This window comes from Neopsephotus bourkii, unplaced genomic scaffold (assembly GCF_033783945.1).
Source record: "Neopsephotus bourkii isolate Nb327-2 ecotype Australia unplaced genomic scaffold, CSIRO-AGI_Nbou_v1 NB_989, whole genome shotgun sequence".
Taxonomy (NCBI): domain Eukaryota; kingdom Metazoa; phylum Chordata; class Aves; order Psittaciformes; family Psittacidae; genus Neopsephotus; species Neopsephotus bourkii.
The window spans coordinates 407,171-431,189 of record NW_026901481.1 but is presented as its reverse complement, the minus strand read 5'-3'; the positions used below and the strand labels follow the sequence as shown (position 1 = coordinate 431,189).

General features: G+C 40.8%; 4 protein-coding genes across 6 annotated transcripts; 2 read left to right on the top strand and 2 right to left on the bottom strand.

Moving 5' to 3' along the window:
• Window positions 1–6,775: 6,775 nt before the first annotated feature.
• LOC133215507 (scale keratin-like) lies at window positions 6,776–7,261 on the bottom strand. Its single transcript, XM_061359574.1, has one exon. The coding sequence runs from the start codon at window positions 7,259–7,261 to the stop codon at window positions 6,776–6,778; it is 486 nt and encodes a 161-aa protein (XP_061215558.1).
• Window positions 7,262–12,822: 5,561 nt separating this feature from the next.
• On the top strand, window positions 12,823–13,287 carry LOC133215506 (scale keratin-like). The gene has a single exon (XM_061359573.1). The coding sequence runs from the start codon at window positions 12,823–12,825 to the stop codon at window positions 13,285–13,287; it is 465 nt and encodes a 154-aa protein (XP_061215557.1).
• A 2,013-nt stretch (window positions 13,288–15,300) lies between these two features.
• Window positions 15,301–15,792, bottom strand: LOC133215449 (scale keratin-like). Of its 2 annotated transcripts, XM_061359481.1 has the most exons (2): window positions 15,561–15,792; window positions 15,301–15,497 (listed from the first exon to the last, which is right to left on the bottom strand). In XM_061359481.1, exons 1-2 carry the CDS (start codon window positions 15,790–15,792, stop codon window positions 15,328–15,330), a joined length of 402 nt encoding a protein of 133 aa, XP_061215465.1. In that variant the 3' UTR covers window positions 15,301–15,327. The 2 variants fall into 2 exon arrangements, with proteins under 2 accessions (XP_061215465.1, XP_061215464.1); XM_061359480.1 differs by having other exon boundaries at window positions 15,301–15,792.
• Window positions 15,793–19,802: 4,010 nt separating this feature from the next.
• LOC133215450 (scale keratin-like) lies at window positions 19,803–20,267 on the top strand. Of its 2 annotated transcripts, XM_061359484.1 has the most exons (2): window positions 19,803–20,034; window positions 20,098–20,267. In XM_061359484.1, the coding sequence occupies exons 1-2, from the start codon at window positions 19,803–19,805 to the stop codon at window positions 20,265–20,267; spliced, it is 402 nt and encodes a 133-aa protein (XP_061215468.1). The 2 variants fall into 2 exon arrangements, with proteins under 2 accessions (XP_061215468.1, XP_061215466.1); XM_061359482.1 differs by having other exon boundaries at window positions 19,803–20,267.
• Window positions 20,268–24,019: the final 3,752 nt, after the last annotated feature.

The following is a 24,019-nucleotide window of genomic DNA, read 5'->3' as shown; positions in this document are numbered from 1 at the left end:
TTCCCCATCCAGTAATCCCAGCACTTGTCAGATCTGCCAAGCCTTCTGAAACTGCTGCTTCTTCTCTTTTCTTAAATGATGCTTCCTCCCAGAGGAAAAGAATGTTGGCAGCACAGTTTTTACTAAAACACCACCACTTCTCCCTGGTGAATACGGGTTGAAAGCCAGGAGCTGCAGCAGCTACAAACAGAGCTCCGCTTTGCACTGAATGGGACAGAAGCCGGTTTTATCTTTGGAGAGAAGGGGTGCACTTAAAAACTCAGCGCTGCTTTAACCATATATTTCCTTCTTCTTTCAAGGTCCCTGTTTCTTATCAAGCTCTTAGGGGTAATATATTTTTCAGTTGTTCTCCTTTAGGTCTCAGTTCTCTCAATATTTATGATCCCTCTGGTAAAATCCCCAAAGCATTTGAGCCTTATGATAGATTCATAGGCTTGATTAAATAAGCAAGTGTACCCTATAAAATATTTCTATCCAAATATTTCTTGGCATAGCTGTGTAATTTCATAGAGAGTGTGAAACAGGTTGGTACAATGTAAGAAGATTATTTCTTTCATCAGATAAAAACACAGTTTGCAAACTACCATTTCAGCTAAATATCTGATCACAAAAGGTTGTGACTTAGCACTTTTTTAAGTAAAAAAGAGGAAATACTACTTTGTTCACTGAATCAGACCACTGTTCTCCTTCCCTTAGTATTGTCTCTGGTGAAAATAATAAAGGTTTAAAATAAGTACGATTTATGGATACCTATCCATAAAAAATATATACAAGCCAGGAATCTTTTATAATTTAATTCCCATTTAGATAACACTCCCTCTTCAGCTGGATTATTGAACAGTTTAGGATATGCTCTTTCTGTTTCAGTCATTAACTGGAACAGTACAGGAGAATTCTGCATTTTAAAGGTCATGCCATCCTACATTTTAAATGTGTTGAGAGTACAAGAATGCCCAAATTTGAATTACACTGAAATAAATGCTTCAAACCCTAGAACTGACTCCTAAAGCCTACTAGTAACACAGTTTGCCATCCCCCCCCAAACTAAAAAAAACAACCCAAGAGAGAGAGAAAAAGAGAACCAAAAGTAGTCCTAAAAGCTCTAATGTAATGGTAGTGAAAAGTAATCTAAGCTCCAGAAAAGACATTCTGGCATTTAGAAAGAAATGAAATCACATCAGACTTACCTGATGTAGAGGAGAGTACAGAGGACAGTGAGATGGAATAGGTCTGAATCCCTGCTCTTTTTATATGCTGCTTCACATTGCCTGTGGGGCTGAGGCACACTGTACCCATGAAGTCATAGTCACCAACCAGCCCAAATTTGAAGCACATATAACTAACTTTCCAAAGTGACGAAACTGTTTTCGCTTGCTGTTTGCAAAATCACCCTAAATCTCTGAATAGCATGATATGCACATTCCAGCTCCCAGGTCTCTTTCATCTTGAAGCCTAATTGACCAGCTTCATTGCTGGTATCATTCCACCCTGCTTACTGGCATTGCAGGATGAATTAAACTGGTTCTATTTACTTGGCACTTCCTTCATTACCTTCCTGTAATGATTTTAATCAGAGCTATAACCTGCTGTCATATACATGTTTGTATTTAAGTGCTTCAGATCTAGGCTGTAATCTGATCTACTCACACATTTTGCAACGAAATGTTCACTGAGGTAGGAGACACCTTTTGATCCTTTTCCCACCCACAGCCACAGAACTTGAGAGAGGTCTTCTACCTATGGTAATCACAGACATTGTCCTATGGTCTGTGGTTTAGAAATTCTGGCTTTTCCTTGCTCTTTGGCAAGGCCAGCAGAAAACAGCGTCTTTTAGTACATGAAATGATGTTTAAACCAAAAGTTGAAGTTTCCTCTGAAGGGTTACCAGTAGTTTTTCCTTATTTTACATCTGGATTCTTAAAGGCACACACAGATTATCTCATAGGTTCAGCAATGTAGAATGGATGTAAATGCAAACAGATTAATAATTACTAGCTTCTCTGTATTGATTGCACAGCTCTGAAGGAGGACAGAACACAAGAGAATGGTAAAGCAGGAGCAAATTTCTCAGTTTCTTTGTGAGATTACACATTTCTGTTCAGCATAGCATTCATTTAGTCTATATATTCTCTTTCTGTTTGTTTATATGATGGAGTGTAGTTTGGCCCTTATATCTAGTCCTTCATCTTAAAAAAGAATTCAGGGAATCATAACGTCATAGAATTGAGTAGGTTAGAATAGACTTAAGATCAACACCAACTGTTCCTCAGCACTGCCAAGGCCACCACTAAACCATATCACTGAGGGCCTCATCTACACAGTTTGTGAACACTTCCAGTGATGGTGATTCCACCATTGCCCTAGGCAGCCTGTTCTGATGCCTGAGCACCATTTCCATGATGGAATTGTTTGTAATCTACAGCCTAAACTTCCCCTGGTGCAGCTTGAGGTCATTTCCTTTTGTCTTATAGTTTGTTACTTGGGAGAAAAGACCAACCCCCACCTAACCACAACTTCCTTTAAGGCAGTTGTAGAGAGAGGTAAGGTCCTCCCTGAGCCTTCTCTTCTCCAGACTACAGCCCCACTCTTCTCCAGAACAACACCAGTTCCCTCAGCTGTTCCTCATAAGACTTCTTCTCTAGACCCTAAATTGAATCAAAGTTTCACTGGAGGATGTCACAGAAACATTTTTTTTAGTTCTTCCATTCCAAACTTACTGGGTATGTGTCAGGAAAAGCTATTGAATGATAAGGAATCCAACAATGGATCTCTCCTGACTTAGCAGGGCATTACCTACTAAGTGCATACTGTTGCAGAGCCCAATTTTCATTACCCAGTGACTTGTCACTTGAAATTACTTAGTCTTCCCCAACACTTAGTAGGGAGGGACAAGAATTTCTACAAGACAATTCATCCCATCTTGAATGCTGACTTTAGCAGAATCGGTATCTCTCTCAAGACATACCAATTCTGTTTTCATTGACTATGGAGACAGAAAAAAAGCTCATCTGAAACACCCAGCTTTTAAACAGGAAAGGTTTGATGAGGTGTGTCCTACCCATATTCCAGTACTCTGAATATAATAAATGTAATAAAAAAGGCCTGGCCCAGCCTCCGTAATCCTCGTTTGCTTATAGGTGGGTTGTTTGTTAATTAAGCACTGCAATATTTCTGCCAGAAGTTATACGTAAGTTATGAGACTTTGAGATGGCCCCAAGGGATTACAAGAAGAATAATCTTCATAAAGGGTGTTCAAATACTTTTTGTGTGTGTTTTTAAGCACTTACCAAACCCTCCTTAGTAGTTTACGCATCAAGTAGTTTGTGATTATTATAATACAACTATGCGGTTGGATTTAAACAGCCCAGCCTTTTGAAATACCTTTATTAAATTGTACTGGTTAAGCATACTCTTCCTGTTCTCTTTGCCAGATCATGATTTCTAACCTTAGGTTTTCAGCTGATTTTCTTTCATACTTCAGGTTTTCATTTATTTGTTCGTGTAGAAGCTCCTTCAGGGTTGATGTTGTACTAATTCACAGAACCTTCACTGTTTGTGGAACAAAGATCTGCAACACCTGCCTGTGTTCCCATGTTTTGAGAGCTTTTCCTAGGGTTTTCCTAGTCTAACTACAAGTGCTCTAGCACTCTTCATGCTCAGCTTCCTAAAAAAAATATATTTAACAAATTGCCTGTAATCTGGCAAAGAAACTCTTCACCTTTTTTGACCAAATATGAAGAAACTGAACAGCTGGGTTGTCTAGGGTACAATCTGGGTGATTTTAAAAAGTACTTTGCAAAGTGTCTTTTGATTCTTCCTCTGAAAAGTGCATGCTGGTCCTGTCCAAATCTGAATTCCAACTTCAGATGAAGATTGCTGATTTTGCAGGAAAAAACACCATGGTTCGTATCAATTATACTTTGTCTAGCATAGGTAAGGAAGAAAGAGAGAAAACCTGCATATTAAAGCAGATGGCAATTATGATTAACATTTGAGCCACCCTCATTATGTCGACCAATAGAAGAAGAGGTAAAAAACCAAAGCCAGCATAACTCCTCCTGTCATTCTAATGTATTTAATGGACCATTACCAGGAATGAATCTTGCCAATTAAGTGCTAAGATGAAAGAAATATTTGTTTTGTAATTTGCATTTTACGCATCATGAGAATTTGATTCAACTAATACATATAAATATTGAGCAAAACTGTTACATCACTGTGAGGTCAACCACCTGTGATAAATGTGGGCTGGGGTTAATGGGAGCCTCAGGTTCTCCAGACACTTTGAGGAAATGCATAAAAAGACCCTCCTCAAAACTGCCTTGATTTTTTTTCTATTGCATTCTTCTTCCCAGAGCCGGCTGTTTGCTAGATATCAGATTGTTCTTTTTCTGTAGATTGAGTTTGGTTCTCTTTTGTCATTTATGAGGAAGCAATATCATATTCAGGTTTTAAGGGCTAAGATCTCCACTAGCTCAAATCTGAGCTATAATCTGTTAAACAGATGCCAAAACTCTGCCTGTAGTCCTGCTCTTGTACTCCTGCACTATGAAGGCCTCAGCTGCAAATGTGTTTAACAGAGGATATGTCTTCTTGATACTTAATTGCTTGGTCTTCCAGCTGCTGTTTCAAATTCATTTGTATGGAAGAAAGCCGAATCTTGGAAGAGATGTAAGTAAAGCTTCCTACTCACAGAAAAAAGGCCATCTGGGGTGTTAGGGATCAGGTTAGCCTTTGGACAATTCATTCAACAATGTATTAAACCTCAGACCATGTGGAACTGCCTTTTATCACAGACAAGGTACAGGATAAAAACAACCATTTGTCAGAGGAAGGATGTGACCTTCAATATTCCTGTGTTTCCACTAAGCAGTTAAACATCACTGAAAAAGATTTTTTTTATAGAACTTACACTAATTTGAGAAATTATATCCACAGCAATAAGTAGAGGGGAGGAGTAAGGGGGGAGTAGTTACAATTAGGTGGGGTGGATCTGGAACTAAATTAGTGTTGCAGAGGATCCAGACTGCTGTACTTTTCCTATTTCCATGAGTTTTAGGCTTTTCTTCCTGATTCAGAGGAATATGTGCTGTGTTACATTTAGTCATGTTTCCAGTTGACCAATTCATGCCCAGTACCAGTGTCAAGAGCTCCAAGGAACTGATTGCCCTGACCTGAGGGCAGTGGCTCAGCCACCATCCACCATCATCACATTACCAGCCCACATGCTTAGTTTCTTCCTTCAGGACAGGATTTCTGTTAGCACCCATACTTTAAGGGCTCCATTTGTTACAGGAGCTTTTGTTATGGTCATCTCTACCACAACGGATTGTCTTGCAGATGTTAAGGTCCTGGAAGCAAGTAGGATATCCCTTCTGGCTGTTGTTTTAAAACTGGATACCACTGTGAAAGGTGTTGGTCTTACAGGAGGAGCCATTCAATTTACCAAAGACTACTAAATGAAAACAAATAGAAGGCAGATTTATAGCTGACTTCTTAGTTAATGAATGCTGAGAATTGTGTGGTATGCACTGTCCAGTTACAGAGAGTGGAGCTGGGCATGAGCAGCAGCACTTGCTTTTTTTTCTTCATATTCTGCTTTCAGGTTCTGGTTGCAGTTTCTTTGCACAGTTACATTATCCTTGGCCATGCATCTTACTGTAGTAAAATATGTAGCCTAAGATCTTCTGGCAGCTGAATCACTTGAAGAAAGCTATCTTGCAAGATAAGCATCTGCTTGAGTAGTTGGTTACGTGCTTTAGTGATAACCTAAAAAGGTACGCCAAGTACACCACAGTAATTTTGTTCAGTTTTAGACTACCTATATAATATTTACAAAATTCTATTTTTTTTAATGTATACATAACATAAATGGAACCAGAGAAGTCCCAAATGTAGGAACTCAATCAAAAATTATTATGCACATGGTCCTTATCGTGATTTTGAAGAAGTGTCATTTGCACACAGCCAGAATTTTAGAGTGTGAAACAATTTAATAGCACAGGTATAGGCTGGTCTAAGCTAGAGAAACACAGAATATGAAAATCATTTTATAACATTCACCAATCTTCCATTAAGAGCTGTGGTTGTGAAATTATTTGTATGACATTAGATTAGAAGTCTGCAGTGGAATAAACTAGGCCTTAATTTTCAGAATGTGAACAGTAGTGAGATAGTTCAAAGAACTATATCTCACAAACTTATAAATGGGGAGTCTAATAAAGCAATGTGTAAAGAAGGTTGCTGTTCATCTATGACCATCACGTTGCGACCATGTTGTTGCAATTCAGTAGCGAAACAGGCCTAGCCAGGGCTCCTCATGGAGACTTTCACTATGAGGGCAGGGTTTGCACAATATTATTGCAGCCCTATGTACAACAGGTAGATTTATCCAGAAAAGCTGGCAAGTTCAGAATGGATGAGAATGCAAAACCACAACAGACTTATTTTAAATGATGCAACAGAATTTTAATGAGAATGAAAAGAACAAAAGTATATTACAATATCAAGAATGTATATCCAAGATGTCAGAGTCAAATGCATTTTGAAAGGCGCTGTTAAATGTCTCACTGAATTCAGGTACAAGTATGATCAAGTTGAGGATAACAAGCAATTGAACCCATGAAGGTATCAGGAAAGAATTCAAAAGAAAAAAAGGAGAGGTGTGGAGCATGCAGAAGACACTGCACTGAACAGGATTTGTGAGAGCTGTCACTCCTCTGCTCACTGGTGAATCTGCATTTTGCCCACTGTTTAGTGGATTTTTCTGTTGAGTTTACCAGAAGCCACAGTTGCCACGGAGGTACCTGTTGTGCCAGTAGGAGTAAGGGCTGGAGTAGCCAGACCCATAGAGTCTACCATAGCCATACAGACCCCCATAACCCAGGGAGCCCCCACAGCCATACAGACCACCATAGCCTAGGGAGCCGTAGCCTCCATAGCCATAGAGACCTCCATAGCCTAGGGAGCCATAGCCCCCATATCCATACAAACCCCCATAGCCACCATAGCCTCCCAGGCCACCATAGCCTCCCAGGCCACCATAGCCCCCAATGAAGGGTGCTCCAGAGGATCCCACAACTGAATCCTGGGGGAAAGAGCTGAGGATGGGGCCGGGGAAGGTGACGACCACTGGAGGTGGCTGGATCACAGTGGTGGTATCAGGGCACTGACGGACACATGGCTCATTGCAGGTGTCAGCGAGGGGCTGGGGGCGAGCAACGCCGCAGGCAGAGCTGGAGACCAGGTCGTAGCAAGACATCTCGTAGGGATGGAGGTAAGCTGTGACAGACGCTGATAAGTGAAAGAAAGTTACAAGTTTAATGGGAAAAAAGAGTTTGAAATTTGGACACATGGACTAGAATAATGACTTTATCTTTCAGGTCTTGCTTCTCCTTTAATCTCTTCAATATTTTCATGAAACATCTCTCCCCTCTTGTAAATCAGCATTGCCCAAACTGCACACTAAGCAGTCAGCTCTTCTACAGTATCATTCCTAATTTCTTATGCTTGCTTCTCTTGAAGAAGTAGTTCTTTGTCCCACCCTGCTGCTAAACACTGCAAAAATATAATCCAGCACTTTACGTTGCAAATTACTTCCACTAAACTTTTCAGCCACTCTTACAAATGCCTGTGTCTGAAAGGTTGTTTCATGTTTGTTTTATCCCTGCAACAACAAAGCAATGTAACTTGACAACCAGCAAAGCTCATGTGGTAAATTAATGGGTAGCTGGAAGAACAACTCTGGTATATTGACTTTTTAACATGCTTCCAGAAGCAATAGCTAAAATCATGCTACCGGTATGCTGAACCTGCTTTAAACATGGACTAAATAAGGCATTCCCTGCCCTGAAGTGCTTGCAAAGTAGCTTGAGAGTCACAGGGTGGGTTAAAAGATTGTCTGATTCCCCAAATGAGAAACTGGCACACTCAGGTAACCTGCTTCAGATAAGTATTTTGGGATCTGAGCTTTCAGAAAGACTTTTACTGTAGGATCTAATCCAATCTAAAATAAAACCTGTGGAAATCATTTCCAACCCCCCCTAGAACCAATGAGATATTAGAATAAAATTCTGGAGGTCATCTAGTCCAGCTCCCTGCTTAAAGCAAGGGCAATGTAAAGGGTAGCTTAGGAATTCCTAGTTTCATCTAGTTTTCCAGTACTTCATGCCTAGTTTTCCAATACTTATTTAGACAATACTTCTCTATTCTTTCTAGTTAAGCTTGTTCCTTTAACAAACACATACATATACACAGACACATACAACAAACATGCAAAATCCTTAACAACTTCCTAGTGATTGAATGAGCCTTCTGCTGATGTTTTGGAAGCTGCTTTGACAGCTGAAATTTGTATTAGCAGGAAAAGGTTTTTGAATACTCTAGTTTTACCATTTTAAACCCAAATAGATTGATGAACAATATCAAATAAGAAAAATTAATTCATGTCAAAATAATCCAACACTATTAAGAATCTTAGAATACTTATGAATTATTCCAACCTTAATTAAGACTGGCAGAAAAGATAGATATGAATTTTAGGAAAGAAAGCACATAGAGTGATACTTACCCTTTTCACGGAGGTGAATAAAGCAAGAAAAGTGGAATGAAGGGCCCTGAGTTGGAAGAGCTTTTATACCCTTCTCTAGACCATGGGGATCACCCAGAGTGCAATTTGAGCATGTGCGTAATTGGGACAAACCCCAAACTCATACAACACGTAGGTCCTCAAAATTTTGCTGACCTCTTGTTCATTTGTTATTCTAAGTCTTGTGAAATGTGATCGGTGCATTTTGTCATGGAAGCCTCTTTCATCTCAAGTGGCTTCATGTCCTGTTCATTCCTGTTATCATTCCATTCACATCCTTAGCATTACAAGAATTATACTAATGCTTTTCCTTGGCTTCTCCATTATTAATGGCAAAACCCATTGCGTGGCATGGTCATCTGATGTACACAGATTTTTCCATTAGATCCAGGCTGTAAGACACCTGGAGATAAAAGGGAGTTCCTTTGGAACAACTTTGGGGTAGTCATTTTTATCTTGATAATTTGCACTTAATGTGAAACCAATACTGCACCCAAAGGAAGTCATAGAAAACATCCTGTGGAGTTTAAATGGTTTTCTGTTGTTTTGTTTTTGCTACTAACACAATGCTGGCCTCATCTAATAAACAAAGGACTTGAGGAAACACCTCTTGCCTTCTTTGTTGTGCATTCAGTTGTGGATTACTTACTCTCCCTGTCCTTATCCTAAAACCAGGCAAATCCTTTGGACCATATTAAGCAAAAGGCAGGAATAGAACATCCTTTTAAACTACTAAGATTTTCTAACAGATTTCTCAGTGTATTTCAACCCGGGTTGGAGTCTAGGAGCAAACTAGTAATTAACCTTTCTGTTCTCAAGACTGCAAGGTTACTTTCTTTGTGAGGCATTTGATTGCCACATTTTCTAGTTTTCTGTCTCCTGACAGAAAATCGTCCGCGTCTTTAGGGATCCAGGATTCCTGGGGTTAGGTCCATCTTCAGATCACGCAATACTGAATACTGCTGAGGAACAAAATTAATGAAACATGACTGGTGGAAACTTGCTAAAGCTACCTCGATATACGTCACATTAAAGAGAAAATCATTTACATGAATAAAGGCTGATCATTGACAGAATTGGAACATCTAAAGAAATAACTGAGTCCTCTGTTTCTGTGGTCTGTGTGACTGGAAATGATAAAGATACACTGATTATGCAGCTTGTGAAATGCTGTATTTTATGTAAAACTTTGTATTTTATTAAAATCTAGAATATCAAATAAAAGGAAGCTGGCCAAATCCTCAGTATTCAGCCATGAACTGATTATACCAAGAACACAAATATCTTGGCTTACATACTTTAATGTGATGTCATTCCATAATTGCTAGATACCTAAATCCAGGTACATGCCTTCAGTCTAATGTAAGATTGTATTCTCAAACCATTAGTGGATAGTTTGTGGCATTTGAAAAGACTTGCTCCCTGAAAGCTTGAAAATATTATTGTCCAAAAGAACTTTCAACCACCTCAAAGGCTAAGAAACCCACCTCATAATTTAGAGATAATCTATGGCATAGAGTTTGCAGTAGTAAAATAATGCACCTGTAAAGAAGGGAAGAACCAGCCTTTGTTTTCTGTGATGCATTCCAAGTTTGTAATTGTTCCCTGTTCCCAAGAAACTGCCAGTTCAGCCCTGTTCTGGACTTACGGCTTGCAGCCACAATAGTGTATTGCAAGAGGCTATGAATTCCTGAGAATCAAAGTCAAGAGAATCATAGAATAGTTAGGGTTGGAAAAGACCTTAAGATTATCAAGTTCCAACCCCCCTGCCATGGGCCGGGACACCTTGCTCTAAACCGTATCACCCAAGGCCTCATCCAACCTGGCCTTGAACACTGCCAGGGATGGAGCATTCACAACCTCCCTGGGTAACCTATTCCAGTGCTTCACCACCCTGTCAAAACACTTCTGTCACATTTCAGTTTTGACACCAGAGGATCCATTGGTACAGAAAAAACTTAGATTTCCTCAGATCTGTTAAATATTCTCAAATACCAACTTTGTACCGGCAACATCAAGCCAGCAATGCCTGAAAAAAAGTCTCTTTGGGATCTCCTATCCTTTTAGTTACCTTCAGAAACTCATTCTTTGCTTATGTCTTAAAAACCAAAAGCCAGACTGAGGAAGATGAAGGCTTCTCCTTCACCTTCTGTGTGAAATTCTGCAAAGTTAATTCTACACATTTTTTGCAGGACAATACAACTCTTTGAGTGATTGATGGATGCAGAAACTGATTCAGATCATAGCTGAATGAAAAGAGCTCCCAACATGCCAAAATGAAAGATTCTTTTTTTTTTTTTTTTGCTCAAACTAATTTTCAATTTCCACATAAAACCTATTTAGAGAAGCTGAAGCTGGTTCCTGGAGTTGCTATTTCTCTTCTGAACTGAATTGTCCCCATTTTAGCCACTGTCAAATGCTACTGGAAAATATCATTGACTCCCAACTTTGCTGTGTCCCCCTACTGTAGGTGGGGAAGCTAAATCACCCCCAACCTTCCTGTCACATTGACAGTCTACCTTTCATCCTGGCAGGCTGTAATATGAATCATATGCACTTAAACAAAAATCCTGTCCACGACAACAGTTTGTAATTTTGATAAACTCATGAAACACTCTCCAGGTGTTAATACAAGAGGAGGTGGCTTAATAATTTCTGTTGTAACTTCAAGGAAGCAACTGGAATAATGCCAGGTATCAATTTTCCTCAAGTTGTCACAAGATGAAAGAATTATCTATAAAGTAATATTTACATCCTTATACAAATTTGAAAGGACTCATAAACGCCAATAACGAAAACGATTTCATCATCTTCATGGGTTACACGTGTTTGAAATTGGGGCAGGCAGCCACTGTTGATCTTGTGCCTCCCAGATGCTCTGATATAAAAGCTCTTCTCTCTCATAGCTCTTCCAAACACTTCCCTTGACTTCTTGGTGACTTGGGTAAGTCTGATTCTTCTATATTGCTACCCGGGTATCTTTTTACTGCTGGTTTCAACTAGAGTTGATGCCCACTACCGATACTGTTGTGTGTATCTGCATTGCCTTGGGACAGAGATTCTAATACTGGTTCTGTGGTGGCAGATGCATCTATTTGGTGCGTGGGGACCTCTGGAGTTCTCAGTGTTAGAAACACTGGAACTTGGAGGAACTGGATGATGCTCTTAGTCATCTGGTTTAGTTTTAGGTAGTCTTGCAAGGGGCGGGGAGTTGGACATGATGATCCTTATGTTTTCCTTCTAACTTGAGAAAATCTATGATCCTTACTTCAATGTACTTAACGTATTCCAAAGTTTGCACATCAGGCTCAGCATTTAACAAGGGCATCACCACTGCAGCCATTCATGCCACCTGAGATGAATGAGCAATGCTTCTGAAAACACTGTGTGTGTTGTTCTGGTGTAGTAAATCTTCTAGATGTCTTTTTCTTTCTTGCTTTCATACTGTTCCTCAAAACACTGTTAAAGATTTATAGGACATAGTGAGTGGAGAATAACAAAATCACCCTTGGAGAAAATAACTTTAGAGGGGAGAATACAGGCTGAATTCCTGGGTTTAACAAAGAGTCCTAGTTTGTCTTGGGAAGAATAATTTGAAATGAGTTTCAAATTCAGTGGGGACTAAAACTCTGTTTATACTGAAGTTGTCCAGATTGAATCCTTACAATGGCTGCATAAATGGAAATTGGAATAACAGTGTTACTACGTTTCCTTTATTGTCTTGTCAAATGGCTTTCTTAGCAATCAGGGCAGTCACAGTCCTGTAATCTGTTGTTCCTACAGCTCTCAGCAAAATTAGGGTGAGTGGGAAGAAGAAGCTACTGTAATTAAGTTGTATATAAACTACATCTCATGTAAACCTGCTGAAACCAAATCTAAGCTTTCCTACTGACTCATCAAATAACCTTGGACAAAGTCACTTTGCTGTCTCTGGTTTTGCTTCTCAGATTTCAGTTTAATGTATAAAATTATATCAAAGTTTTTGCAGGAAATTTGTGAAGAAGAACACTTCAAGTGGTAGACATAACATTTCCCATCTGTTTTCTGAACTGTAGACATCTTTTAGAGAAATTTTGAAAATCAAGGATAATGAATGCAAAGTGGGAAATTACATATTTACTCAAAATCTTGTATTTTGCTCATTATTTTAATGTAAACTGCTGACCTTTGAACTCTTCATCTTCTACTTAGTTTAACCAGTATTATGTGTCACAGCTTACCTCCATCCCTACGAGATGTCTTGCTACGACCTGGTCTCCAGCTCTGCCTGCGGCGTTGCTCGCCCCCAGCCCCTCGCTGACACCTGCAATGAGCCATGCGTCCGTCAGTGCCCTGATACCACCACTGTGATCCAGCCACCTCCAGTGGTCGTCACCTTCCCCGGCCCCATCCTCAGCTCTTTCCCCCAGGATTCAGTTGTGGGATCCTCTGGAGCACCCTTCATTGGGGGCTATGGAGGCCTGGGAGGCTATGGCTCACTTGGCTATGGGGGCTATGGATATGGGGGCTATGGTTCCCTGGGCTATGGAGGTCTCTATGGCTATGGGGGCTATGGCTCCCTAGGCTATGGTGGTCTCTGTGGCTTTGGGGGCTCTCTGGGTTACAGGGGGCTGTATGGTAGATCCTATGGGTTTGGCTCTTGCAGCCCTTACTCCTACTGGCACAACAGGTACCTCCGTGGCAACTGCGGCCTCTGGTAAATCCTACAGGAATATCCCACGTGTGAATAACTGGCAACTAAGAGATACAACCTCAATCCACAGCAGTGGTCCCGAAGGAGGTGTTTTAAAGTCCTGATCTCTGCTACCTCCTTGCACTGGAGCTGGGAACAAACACAACATGCTTAATTTCTTTACCCTCTACTCATGGTCTTTTTGGTCTTTCTTCCATCTATGTGTATAATGAGTGGGATAAAATAATTAATTTCCATTCTTATGAAATGGCATGTCACTGTCCAACCAAAGAACAATTTTGGAAGAAATTGCATGCACTCTGATGCATCTGTAATGTTTTTCTGTGAATGCTTATTTCTCATTAAAGTGATTCTACTCTGCATCAAACAAACTTTTAGTTTTAATTTCTTTTGCTGTGAAATACAGCTCTCTTTGTAAATGGGGAAAACTCACGTTCTTACATAGGATGAAGCTCAAACTTCAAAAACACAGCTGAAGTGGCCCGGCTACCAGTGAAGTGGGTCAACCTTTGCTGCACTCAATGCATACATTTGGGAGCAGGAATTCTCCCTCCCCAGCTGGCCTGAGTTACAAAAATAACATTATATTTAGAAAGAAACCACACTAAATCTCCATTCCTTAATGATCTGCTTGAATGTCATGACTGATCATAGCAGGAGCTGAGGTGCTGGCTCAGCTGAGACATCATTCAAAGCAGATTATGGAGAAAGGGTGGCAGATAAGGAGGCTCTCAGGCGGGACGGATGCTCCTGCATCAAAAAGGGTTTAGGGCGGTGAAGGATGTTAGCAGGGAACTGCTGAGAGAGGGTTTTGAAGGAGTTGCAGCAAGGGGAAGAGCTCTTCAGCAGTGGGTAGGTTGTCCAATAGGCCTTTTAGATGAGGACTATCACGGTAGAGGCTGAAAGTTAGAGTTGCTGAAAAGGAGGTTTTTGTTGTGAGGAGTTCTCATGCAGAAGAAATTAGGAAACACAACAACAGTGTTAAGGATATGTGTGCAGGGTTGTGACTTTCTTCTCTTTTAAGCTTTTTGGGTGCTGTAATTGTGTTCTACATTTGCAACTCTTCTTGCTGGCAGAGATGTATTAGCATTTAGGGTAGTTGTATGGAGCGGCTGTTTTTCTGTCTAAAAACACCCAACACCTTAGATTTCAGGATTATAGAGAAAGAGCAGTACCCACAATTCAGACTTAGGTCCATTCTGTGACCCAGAAAACTTTATTTCTTTAACAATTTGACAAAATTGAATTAAGTTTTCAGCACAGACTATTACTGAGGATAGAGTTTAAGTATTTGAGGGAGAACCTGAAGTTCAAAGAGATTAAAGACAGATCTGGAAGAAATCCTTACTAAAATCTAATGTTTTTATGAAAGATCCGTAATCTGCTGATTCATTTCTCTGCCACTACTAATCTATAAATAGTGGATGTATAACCAAAAAGCTAAATTCTTAAAAAATGTCAAGAATCTTTATCTGGAAAATGGGGAGGGCAGGACAGTAGTTCTTTTTGTGGTGAGGGCTTCACACTGCTTTTGTTCATTTGAAATCCCTCATTCTTTGAGCAGGACATTCATCTTGGACTGTTACTGATGGCTGCTCAGGTTAGATTTCTCTTAAGACAAATAACAACTGCAAAAGCACATGAAAAGAACACCAGAACATAGCAACTTTGATACAATAAACTTTTAATGACAGTGAGAAAACAAACAGATTTTCAGAGCCTCTAAGAATGAAACTGTTCTCCAGTCAGGGATACAATTGCATTTAATTGATTTTAGGTTTTTTTTCTTCCTGAGATTTAGCTGCTGATCTGAAAAAACAGAAACCATTTTGAGCAACTCTGTTGCATGTTCACATTAGGCAATATAGAAATATGATGGAAAAAAAGGCAGAAACTGAAAGTAGATGTTAAGAGAAGAAATGCAAAAGGGGCTAAGGGATATGTCTCACGGTCATGGAACAGAGCACTAGAGGTTCAGACCTTGTTAGCTCTGAAGCCATCACATCTCATTTGTCAGTTATACCTTGCTTGGGATATTTAAGAGAATTTAGCAGGGGCCGCAGTTGCCACGGAGGTACCTGCCATACCGGTAGGAGTAAGGGCTGCAAGAGCCAAACCCATAGGATCTACCATACAGTCCCCTGTAACCCAGAGAGCCCCCATAGCCACAGAGACCACCATAGCCTAGGGAGCCATAGCCTCCATAGCCATAGAGACCTCCATAGCCCAGGGAGCCATAGCCCCCATACCCATAACCCCCATAGCCAAGTGAGCCATAGCCTCCCAGGCCACCATAGCCCCCAATGAAGGGTGCTCCAGAGGATCCCACAACTGAATCCTGGGGGAAAGAGCTGAGGATGGGGCCGGGGAAGGTGACGACCACTGGAGGTGGCTGGATCACAGTGGTGGTATCAGGGCACTGACGGACACATGGCTCATTGCAGGTGTCAGCGAGGGGCTGGGGGCGAGCAACGCCGCAGGCAGAGCTGGAGACCAGGTCGTAGCAAGACATCTCGTAGGGATGAAGATTAGTCTGTAAAACATAGTTGTTTATGTTAACATCAAAAAAAATCAAACATTAGATTATGATGAAGCAGTCCGATAGCATGTTAGTCATAAATCTGGGACAAAAACCTGTTTTCTATTGCTATTCCACCTAGCACTGTAATCTGGAGGTTAATCTCAACTTTGTCATCTTCATGTCATGTACTTTTTAATTGTATATTTGGTATTTCCAGATGAGGTAATTTTGATGGTTTCTACTTAATAAGTTTCATCTTTCCTGTTACAAACTCAGCAGAACTCTGCTAAATGCAGCCACATACAACCATGTACTTGAACTATTCTTAACCTTTTAAAATAGTACAGGAACTCTTTGAAGCACTAAAAAAGTTACAAGTTTGGGATTCAAAATGGCTTCTCCTGGAGCCTCTCTTTACAGGACCCAGTAACAAATGAGAAACCAAACACTATTTCAGCAGCAAGCAGTCTACAGAGCACTGGCAGCCTGGCAGTAACTGAAGAGGACTTGGTCATAAGTTAAAATAAAGATTTCTTGACAGTAAGGTAAGCTTAGAGAAGTCTGAGAGAAATTTGACTTACCCAGTTCACGAAGGTGAGCGAGGTTGGGAGAAGTGGATGGAAAGACTTAATGCAGAGGGCTTTTATACAGCTCTGGTGATTGCCTGGAGGACATCGAGCATCCTATTCGTGAGCTCATAATTAGCTACCAACCCCAAATTGTAGGACACGTAGTTCCTCAAAGTGCTGAAACTGTTTTTGCTTATTGCTTGTGCGTTGCAGGCATTTCAAGCCCACACATAGCGTGACGTGCACACTCCACCACAGACCTCTCTATTATTTGCTGTCTTTATATGTGGAATTACATTTTATTATTCCATTGCTCTCTTTAACATTAAGGGAGGATTTAAGCTGATTTAAGATTCCTGCATAATTAGGACGACAGTCATATCTTCTGACCAGTGACAGGTCTTTTAGTGTAATCAGCAGTATACAAGGAGACAAAACGCAATTTCTTTTAGGATCTCAAATGAAGGCTGGAGACAACAGGGGTGGGAACTTTCCTCCTACAGGCTTAGCATTTCTACCTCAAGCTACTCAGTACAAGGTGAACACAATAGTCATGAATATCTTTTAATGTCTTTTGGATGGTTCTCTATTAGCTGTCTTTCAGCCTTGGGAACAGAGAAATATTTCAGCTGGAAATCCCAAGACTATGGAAAATGATTTTTTCTGAGAAATTTCACTGAGCTTGGCTTTCCTTCCTTTATATTTTACTGTGTTTTCTTCTCCTACTGTTATGTGTTAGAGACACATACCTAGGAACATAGGACTAAGAGAAGCATGTACATCAGGCAACAAGACACAGCTGCTGAAAGGGACTGTAGCCGTGACACAATGAATACAGGCTCCATTGTACCCTGTTTTGGTTTGGTGTTGGTTGGCTGTGGGTTTTTGTTGGGTTTTTGTGGGTTTCTTTTTTTGTTTGGTTGGGGTTTTCCTTCCTTAGTAGTTCAGGGGACATTAGCAAATCTCTGTTTCTAAACAGATGTGTCCTTTAAAAATAAAATTTACTTTCTTTTTTGTTGAAGTCAAAGAAATTAAGGTCCAAAAAGTGTTATAAACCATAAACTGGTTATGGAAAGACCCAAGTGAACTTACCTATTTTAATGTGATTATCTCTCAATAGTGGGGTGTATGCATCCACCTACTTTATATACTTTTTATATTATTATGACGCAGTATGTATAAGCTAGTAATGGGTGTTCATGTGGTATTTGAAAAATCCCTTGGAATGTTCTCATAAAACTTTCAGATGACTTTTTGTAGTATTACAGCCCAGGAAATTTCCATATGTATCACCAGATTTGGAAAAGCTCATAATTAAGAAATAATATGTGGTCTGAAGGTAACCACGTTGATGATTATGATAACCATGATAATAATACAGTATTACAACAATGGCATAAACAAAGAAAGAAACCTCAGCAAAAGCCAGGATTTGCCTTTCCCAGCTGATTCCCACCTCATAATTGCTCTCTACTGAAAGATGCCACCAGTGTTGGGGTCAGCTGCAAGGTCATTTGCAGACCAGGACCAAGGTATTAATTCAATGTACACATTGATTATTTCAGTCTTTCAATCCTGAGCATTAAAAATATAAATATCTTTCTATTCAGAACTAAATTCAGCTTTATGCTGTATTTTGAGGGTCAGATAAAACGTAAGGCTGTTTTGGATATCTGTCACTGTGTGTTTGGGAATGCTCACAATACAATTTGATTCAGACAGTACTGAGAATCTTGCATGGATTCCAATATGAACTGTATCAAAATAATAATCAAAATAATCCTAAGCAAAGAAAAAATATTGCCCGTCTTCCTGAGGATTTAATGGTCATAGAATCATAAACATGATTCTATGTTTTATTTTTAAGATAAATTCTTATGTAATGGACTTTGAAAGAAACACCTCACCACAGGTTTTTTTCTGATAAATGGCTGAGCACTATTTTCATATAAGACAGCAAAAGAAGAATATCCGTGTATAAGCAGCTTACTACGTGGTGCAGCTCCAAAGAGAATAGAAAACTGATATTAATTTCATGAATCATGTTTTAGGATGAAAGATGCATCAATTTCACCCATCATTCTTTTAGATGAAAGAGCCGCATGTGATGTAATGTGCGTGTTACGTTAATGATAATTGAAATCAAGTCATAAACAAAAACAAAGAGTAACAATTTCATCACTTTGTGGAGCTATCAATACAAAAAATGTGCCCTGTCAACTAATTGGATCCACATTCACGAAACCAGCTTCTCATCCCTCAGGCAGTCTGAACTGTATAAAAGCTCTCTCCACTCAGGGTTATTCCAGCCTCTTCTCTTCACTCCTTCTCAGCTAACTGGGTAAGTCTGAATATGCTCTTTTTAGGTATTGGAATAGTTCTTTGCTCTGCAATTTAATCTAGGGTGGTCTTTTCCATTGAGAACTAATGGGTAAAATCTTAGGTGAAAAGATGAATCTCACAAAAACGATTAAAGGTGTTATGGACAGCTCTTCTCTGCCTTCAGGGTTGGCATTTAATTGCAAAGTAACCTGGAAATTTCTTGATATGGCAGAAAATGAAGTTCATGATTGGGCCACTTCCAACAGCTGAAGAAATGATGGGACTAGTTCAATATGCATTTCTCTTCTATGCATGGTTATATGGGTAACTGGAAACGACTTGAAAAAGTTTAAATCTTCATGGTTCACAAGGGAAATGCTGAGCTGCGAAGTAGAACTTCCATTATCTCCAGTTTGTTCTATTACAGATCTCTTAAAGTGCTTTTATATTAATTCAAGATAATTGGGCACTGGATAAGAGAGAGTATCACACAGAGGAATTGAGAGCTGTTGGAAATGCTCTCCAAGAAATGTATTTAAAAGAAAGAGGGATCATAGAGGGAGTTTAAGGAGCTGACAGGGATTTTTGTGTCAAGGGAGGGAACTTGTTTGGGGTGAGAAGTTTTTCAAGAGAGTTCAGAACTCAGAATCAAAACACTATGTTGCTAAGCTGATTGTAAATATCTCAGTCCCCTGATTCAATGTGTGGAAACTAGGGCCAATAATCTTTGTAATTCCACTGTAATGTTCTCATCAAACAAGTTACTGAGCAAAATGAGTAAACAATGACTTATAATCCCTTTTCTGACAAGTCTCAGCACAAAGGAGATCAGTGGGAAGGAACAGGTAGAGTAATGAGATCCAGCATAACAACACATTCCAATCTTGGAGTCCCAGTACTTGCTGATCTACTGAGTCACCAAAACATTGAGTAAAGAATTTTGCAGTTCTACTTCAATTTTAATTTGTAATAGACAGCAGTTACCTGGTGTAGTTCAAAGCACTCTTGTCTGAGAAAAGGCAGTGAACTCTATAGCACTTTGATGTATGTAAATAATTCTTGTATTTCGTAAAATCAACTCTTTTGTAGACTGAACTCTATCCCTACAAGATGTCTTGCTACGACCTGGTCTCCAGCTCTGCCTGCGGCGTTGCTCGCCCCCAGCCCCTTGCTGACACCTGCAATGAGCCATGCGTCCGTCAGTGCCCTGATACCACCACTGTGATCCAGCCACCTCCAGTGGTCGTCACTCTTCCCGGCCCCATCCTCAGCTCTTTCCCCCAGGATTCAGTTGTGGGATCCTCTGGAGCACCCTTCATTGGGGGCTATGGTGGCCTGGGAGGCTATGGCTCACTTGGCTATGGGGGTTATGGGTATGGGGGCTATGGCTCCCTGGGCTATGGAGGTCTCTATGGCTATGGAGGCTATGGCTCCCTAGGCTATGGTGGTCTCTGTGGCTATGGGGGCTCTCTGGGTTACAGGGGACTGTATGGTAGATCCTATGGGTTTGGCTCTTGCAGCCCTTACTCCTACCGGTATGGCAGGTACCTCCGTGGCAGCTGCGGCCCCTGCTAAATCCTACTGAAATATCCCCTGATCAAAGAATGACTGGCAAATACATGATACAGTTTTGATCCTCAACTGAGCTCCTGAGTAAGGGGCAGAGCATCAGAGTTCCACTTCGAACAGTGGGGTCAGAATAGCTCCATAAATTACACTTATTTCCTTCTTTGTTTCATCTCCACTTCCTTGCCCCTGCCAGTGGCTAAATGTGTCAACTCCACCATCCTAGAGGATGCCTGCTTCTCCCTGAAACTGCCACCTCCTGGAAGAAGTCTGGAGGAACACTTCTCTTGAAGCTTGGGGGGACAACATGCCTGACTCTGTCTTATGTATCTTTCTCCACTGCAATAAAACAAGTCTGCATTCAATGCCTGCCTCTGCACCTTTCTGTCATAGCCCAGCCTGGGCTGAAGGGTTCCCTGGCCCTGCTGTGACAGGGGACCCTTCCAGCCAAGCCACAGCAGTCTCCCAGTCCTGGCAGCAGAGCTAGGCTGAGCTGCCTCTGGGGACACCCCACAGCCCTGGAAGCTCTGGTCACATATGATCTTGCTCCTAAGAATCCTCTCTGCCCAGTCTTTCATTGCTATTTAGCTGAAAATAGTGTCTCCCCTACTCTAACCACTCCAGTTGTCAGACATCCAGTAGTTAGCACAAATTTTCTTTTCACTAGTTAATTTAGTGCTTGGATTCCTTTTAATTTTACATCTTCTCAAGTGATGCACTAGAAATCATCAAAATGTGATCAAAGAAAAAAAAAATGTTGCCTGAAGTTCTGTCAAAGCATATTCCGAAAAAGAACAATAGGAGGAAGGTAAATAATAGGAAGCAATTTTTAAGATAGGTATCTGATGAGCAAAGATCAAGCACTGCCTCCTTTTTTGTTAATCACTGCTGTGATAACAGTTGCCTCAGGGAAGTTTTGGCTGAGTGTGTAAGTCATCTGGGTGAAGTGAAAAGAACAGGAGCTAATACAGAGGATTTACCTGAGGATTTCACTGAGACTCTTTCAAGGAACAGCTCCACATGTGGAGGTAGAATTTCTGAAGCCTATGTCAGTGTCATGGAACAGCAAGTTTGATTTTCACAGGTAACTTCGATGTTCCCCACCAAATGTAACTGTATGTGCTGTAAGAAGTAACAAGTTGAAATGAAAATTTGTCTCTAGTACACACAAATCTCACTTATAAAAAAACACTATTTTACTGATTAGCAAGTATTTATTGAGAATATTTTGACCAAAGAGAAGTTATTCACTGAAAGGCTGTCCTGCTTCATCCCCCCTGTCTCAACACTGCCTAACCTCATGGCCCTGTGATTTTTGGGAAAGATCAGGAGAGGTGGCAGGGGTGTCCGGAAAAGGACTGGAGCTTGCAGGACTCAGCTGAGAGCGCAGCCGCTGACCCATGTGTGTCTGGGATTTATGAAGATCCCAGCAGCTGAGCTGCAGAAGAAAGTCTCCTGTCTTTGGGGCACCAAGAAATGGCTTTGTCCCTGCTGCTGCTTTCCATGTTCACATGGCTTGAGGCCACTCAAGGACACTGCTCCTGTGAATTCTCAGGAGCTCAGGAGCCAACCTCCTTGTTCCTGCAACACCAGCCCTGCATCTCCTTGGCTCAGGTGCCTCTCTTGTGCTGAGAAAATCCCTCTTTCCTCCCAGCTAGTTCAGCCCAGGGCAGTTCCTGTGACAGCTTTACAAAACAAGGATGCTTGGTCTCATAGAATCATAGAATGGTTTGGGTTGGAAAGGACCTTGAGATCATCTAGTTCCAACCCCCTGCCATGGGCAGGGACAGCTCACAGTAGACCAACCTGGCCTTGAATGCTGTCAAGGGTGGAGCATTCACACTTTTCTGGGCAACCTCTGCCAGAGCCTCTCCACCATCAGAGTAAAGAACTTCTTCCTTATATATAACCTGAACTTCCCCTCTTTTAGTTTGAACCCATTACCCCTTCTACTATCACTACAGTTCCTGATGAAGAGTCCCTCTCCAGCACCCCTGTATGCTCCTCCCAGATATTGGAAGGCTGCTACTAGGTCACCACGCAGCTTTCTCCAGGCTGGCCAGTCCCAGCTTTATTAGCCTGTCTTTATAGAGGAGGTGCTCCAGCCCCCTTATCATCCTTGTGGCCTCCTCTGGACTTGCTCCAACAGCTGCATGTCCTTCTTATGTTGAGGACACCAGAACCCCTCTCTGTTTCCTCTCTGTTTCTCTTCTCCTCCACACCAGGATCCTTGCTCTAACACAGAGCCTGTAAGAAGTACTTCAGTGTAAATCATACATGATCACAGCTGAACGCTTGATCCCCAACTGCCAACTTTTTCCACTGATTCTCTCAGTAACGCAGTGTCAGACAGGTACCAGCAAGCTCCCAATTAGATGTGAATTGTGTCAGACAGTAAGTGCCTAGCCCAAGATAACAAGATTGGTGAGAGCTATTAGCACCCAGCTGACATGATTACATAGCTTCTATTTGGGCTGGATGCCTGTTCAGGGTGAACTCATGCCTGATTGCAAAATAGTACATAGAGATGCACTTCTATCAATGTCTCATGTTATATGGGAGTTAGAGGAATTAAAAGAGTTTACTACATTGGTTGCTCAAGGATAACTCTCAGAAAACGTCTGTTTATTTCCATTAATTACATTGAGGCATGATTCGGGAGCGTTCTGTTCTATCTGCTATTAACATAAAGCTGGATGACATTAAGCAGGAGGGAATCAGGCTTTAAGACAGGAAAAACAAGATGGCTTAACTGATGGGAATAACAGTAATGCTATTCCCCAAATGTCAGTAATACAGTGCAAAGCCATGCGGCTGCTGACTAGGAAGAAAAGATCTGGTGTAACACAAGCTATAATCAGAAAGTAGTGACAGAAGAAGAAAGTCTCTGAGTAGCCCCAATAGGTGACGGTAAGGTACAAGGAGATGGCATGCTCTTGAGTGAATCCATACTAAATACAGAATACCACAGAGTAGTAGTACTATAAGCAGAACCTGTATAAGGAGGGGGAAGAACACACCTAATTTTGTCCGTACTGCCAATGTACCACTACTTCTCCAAAAGAAAATTTAAATCAAAGAAACGTGAATGACACTAATCTGAAGTTAAATCACATGTACAACAATAAGAGATAGAATAATGTTCTGGGATGGGTCATCAAGAGGAAAATCAAGGAAAAGATGATCTGTGTTCGATTTTTGACACCAAGGTAGTTATAAATTCCCTCAATATCATATGATAGCAGTTTTATAAAAGTATGAAACTTTGCTCAATGAGAGGGAAACATTATATGTCCTCCTGAAAATCCAGTAGCTAAAGCAAGACCTTCTAATACATTAATAGTATGGCCCACATATATACCTGCACACGAATTTATACATTAGTATGCACATATGAAGAGGCATCTATACATCAGTGACCTGCTACCAATTCATTGCTACAGTTCTGCAATTAAAAAACTCCTCTCACCAATTACGGAAAATTTGCAACAAGCTGAGCAGCAAGTGCCTGGAGCAGAACAGGAGAAACTAGGAATCACCTTTCCTCTCCCAGATATGGTAAGGTACATGGTATCCTATGGTAAATTATGGGGATGAAAACATCAGCCCTTACAGTTACCAGGCACAAATATTGAGAAAAAGAGAGAGAGATGAACTTTTTATGCAAGAAAACTTTATTGTACCCGAAGTGGCAGGAGAGACTCTGAAAGAGCTTGTACGCAATTCTGCAAGACACTGCCTTCCCTGTCTTAGGGGAAACA

Excerpts from the sequence above, each read along its gene's own strand:
- LOC133215507 (XM_061359574.1), bottom strand. The coding sequence starts at position 7,261 with ATGTCTTGCTACGACCTGGTCTCCAGCTCTGCCTGCGGCGTTGCTCGC.
- LOC133215506 (XM_061359573.1), top strand. The coding sequence starts at position 12,823 with ATGTCTTGCTACGACCTGGTCTCCAGCTCTGCCTGCGGCGTTGCTCGC.
- LOC133215449 (XM_061359480.1), bottom strand. The coding sequence starts at position 15,792 with ATGTCTTGCTACGACCTGGTCTCCAGCTCTGCCTGCGGCGTTGCTCGC.
- LOC133215450 (XM_061359482.1), top strand. The coding sequence starts at position 19,803 with ATGTCTTGCTACGACCTGGTCTCCAGCTCTGCCTGCGGCGTTGCTCGC.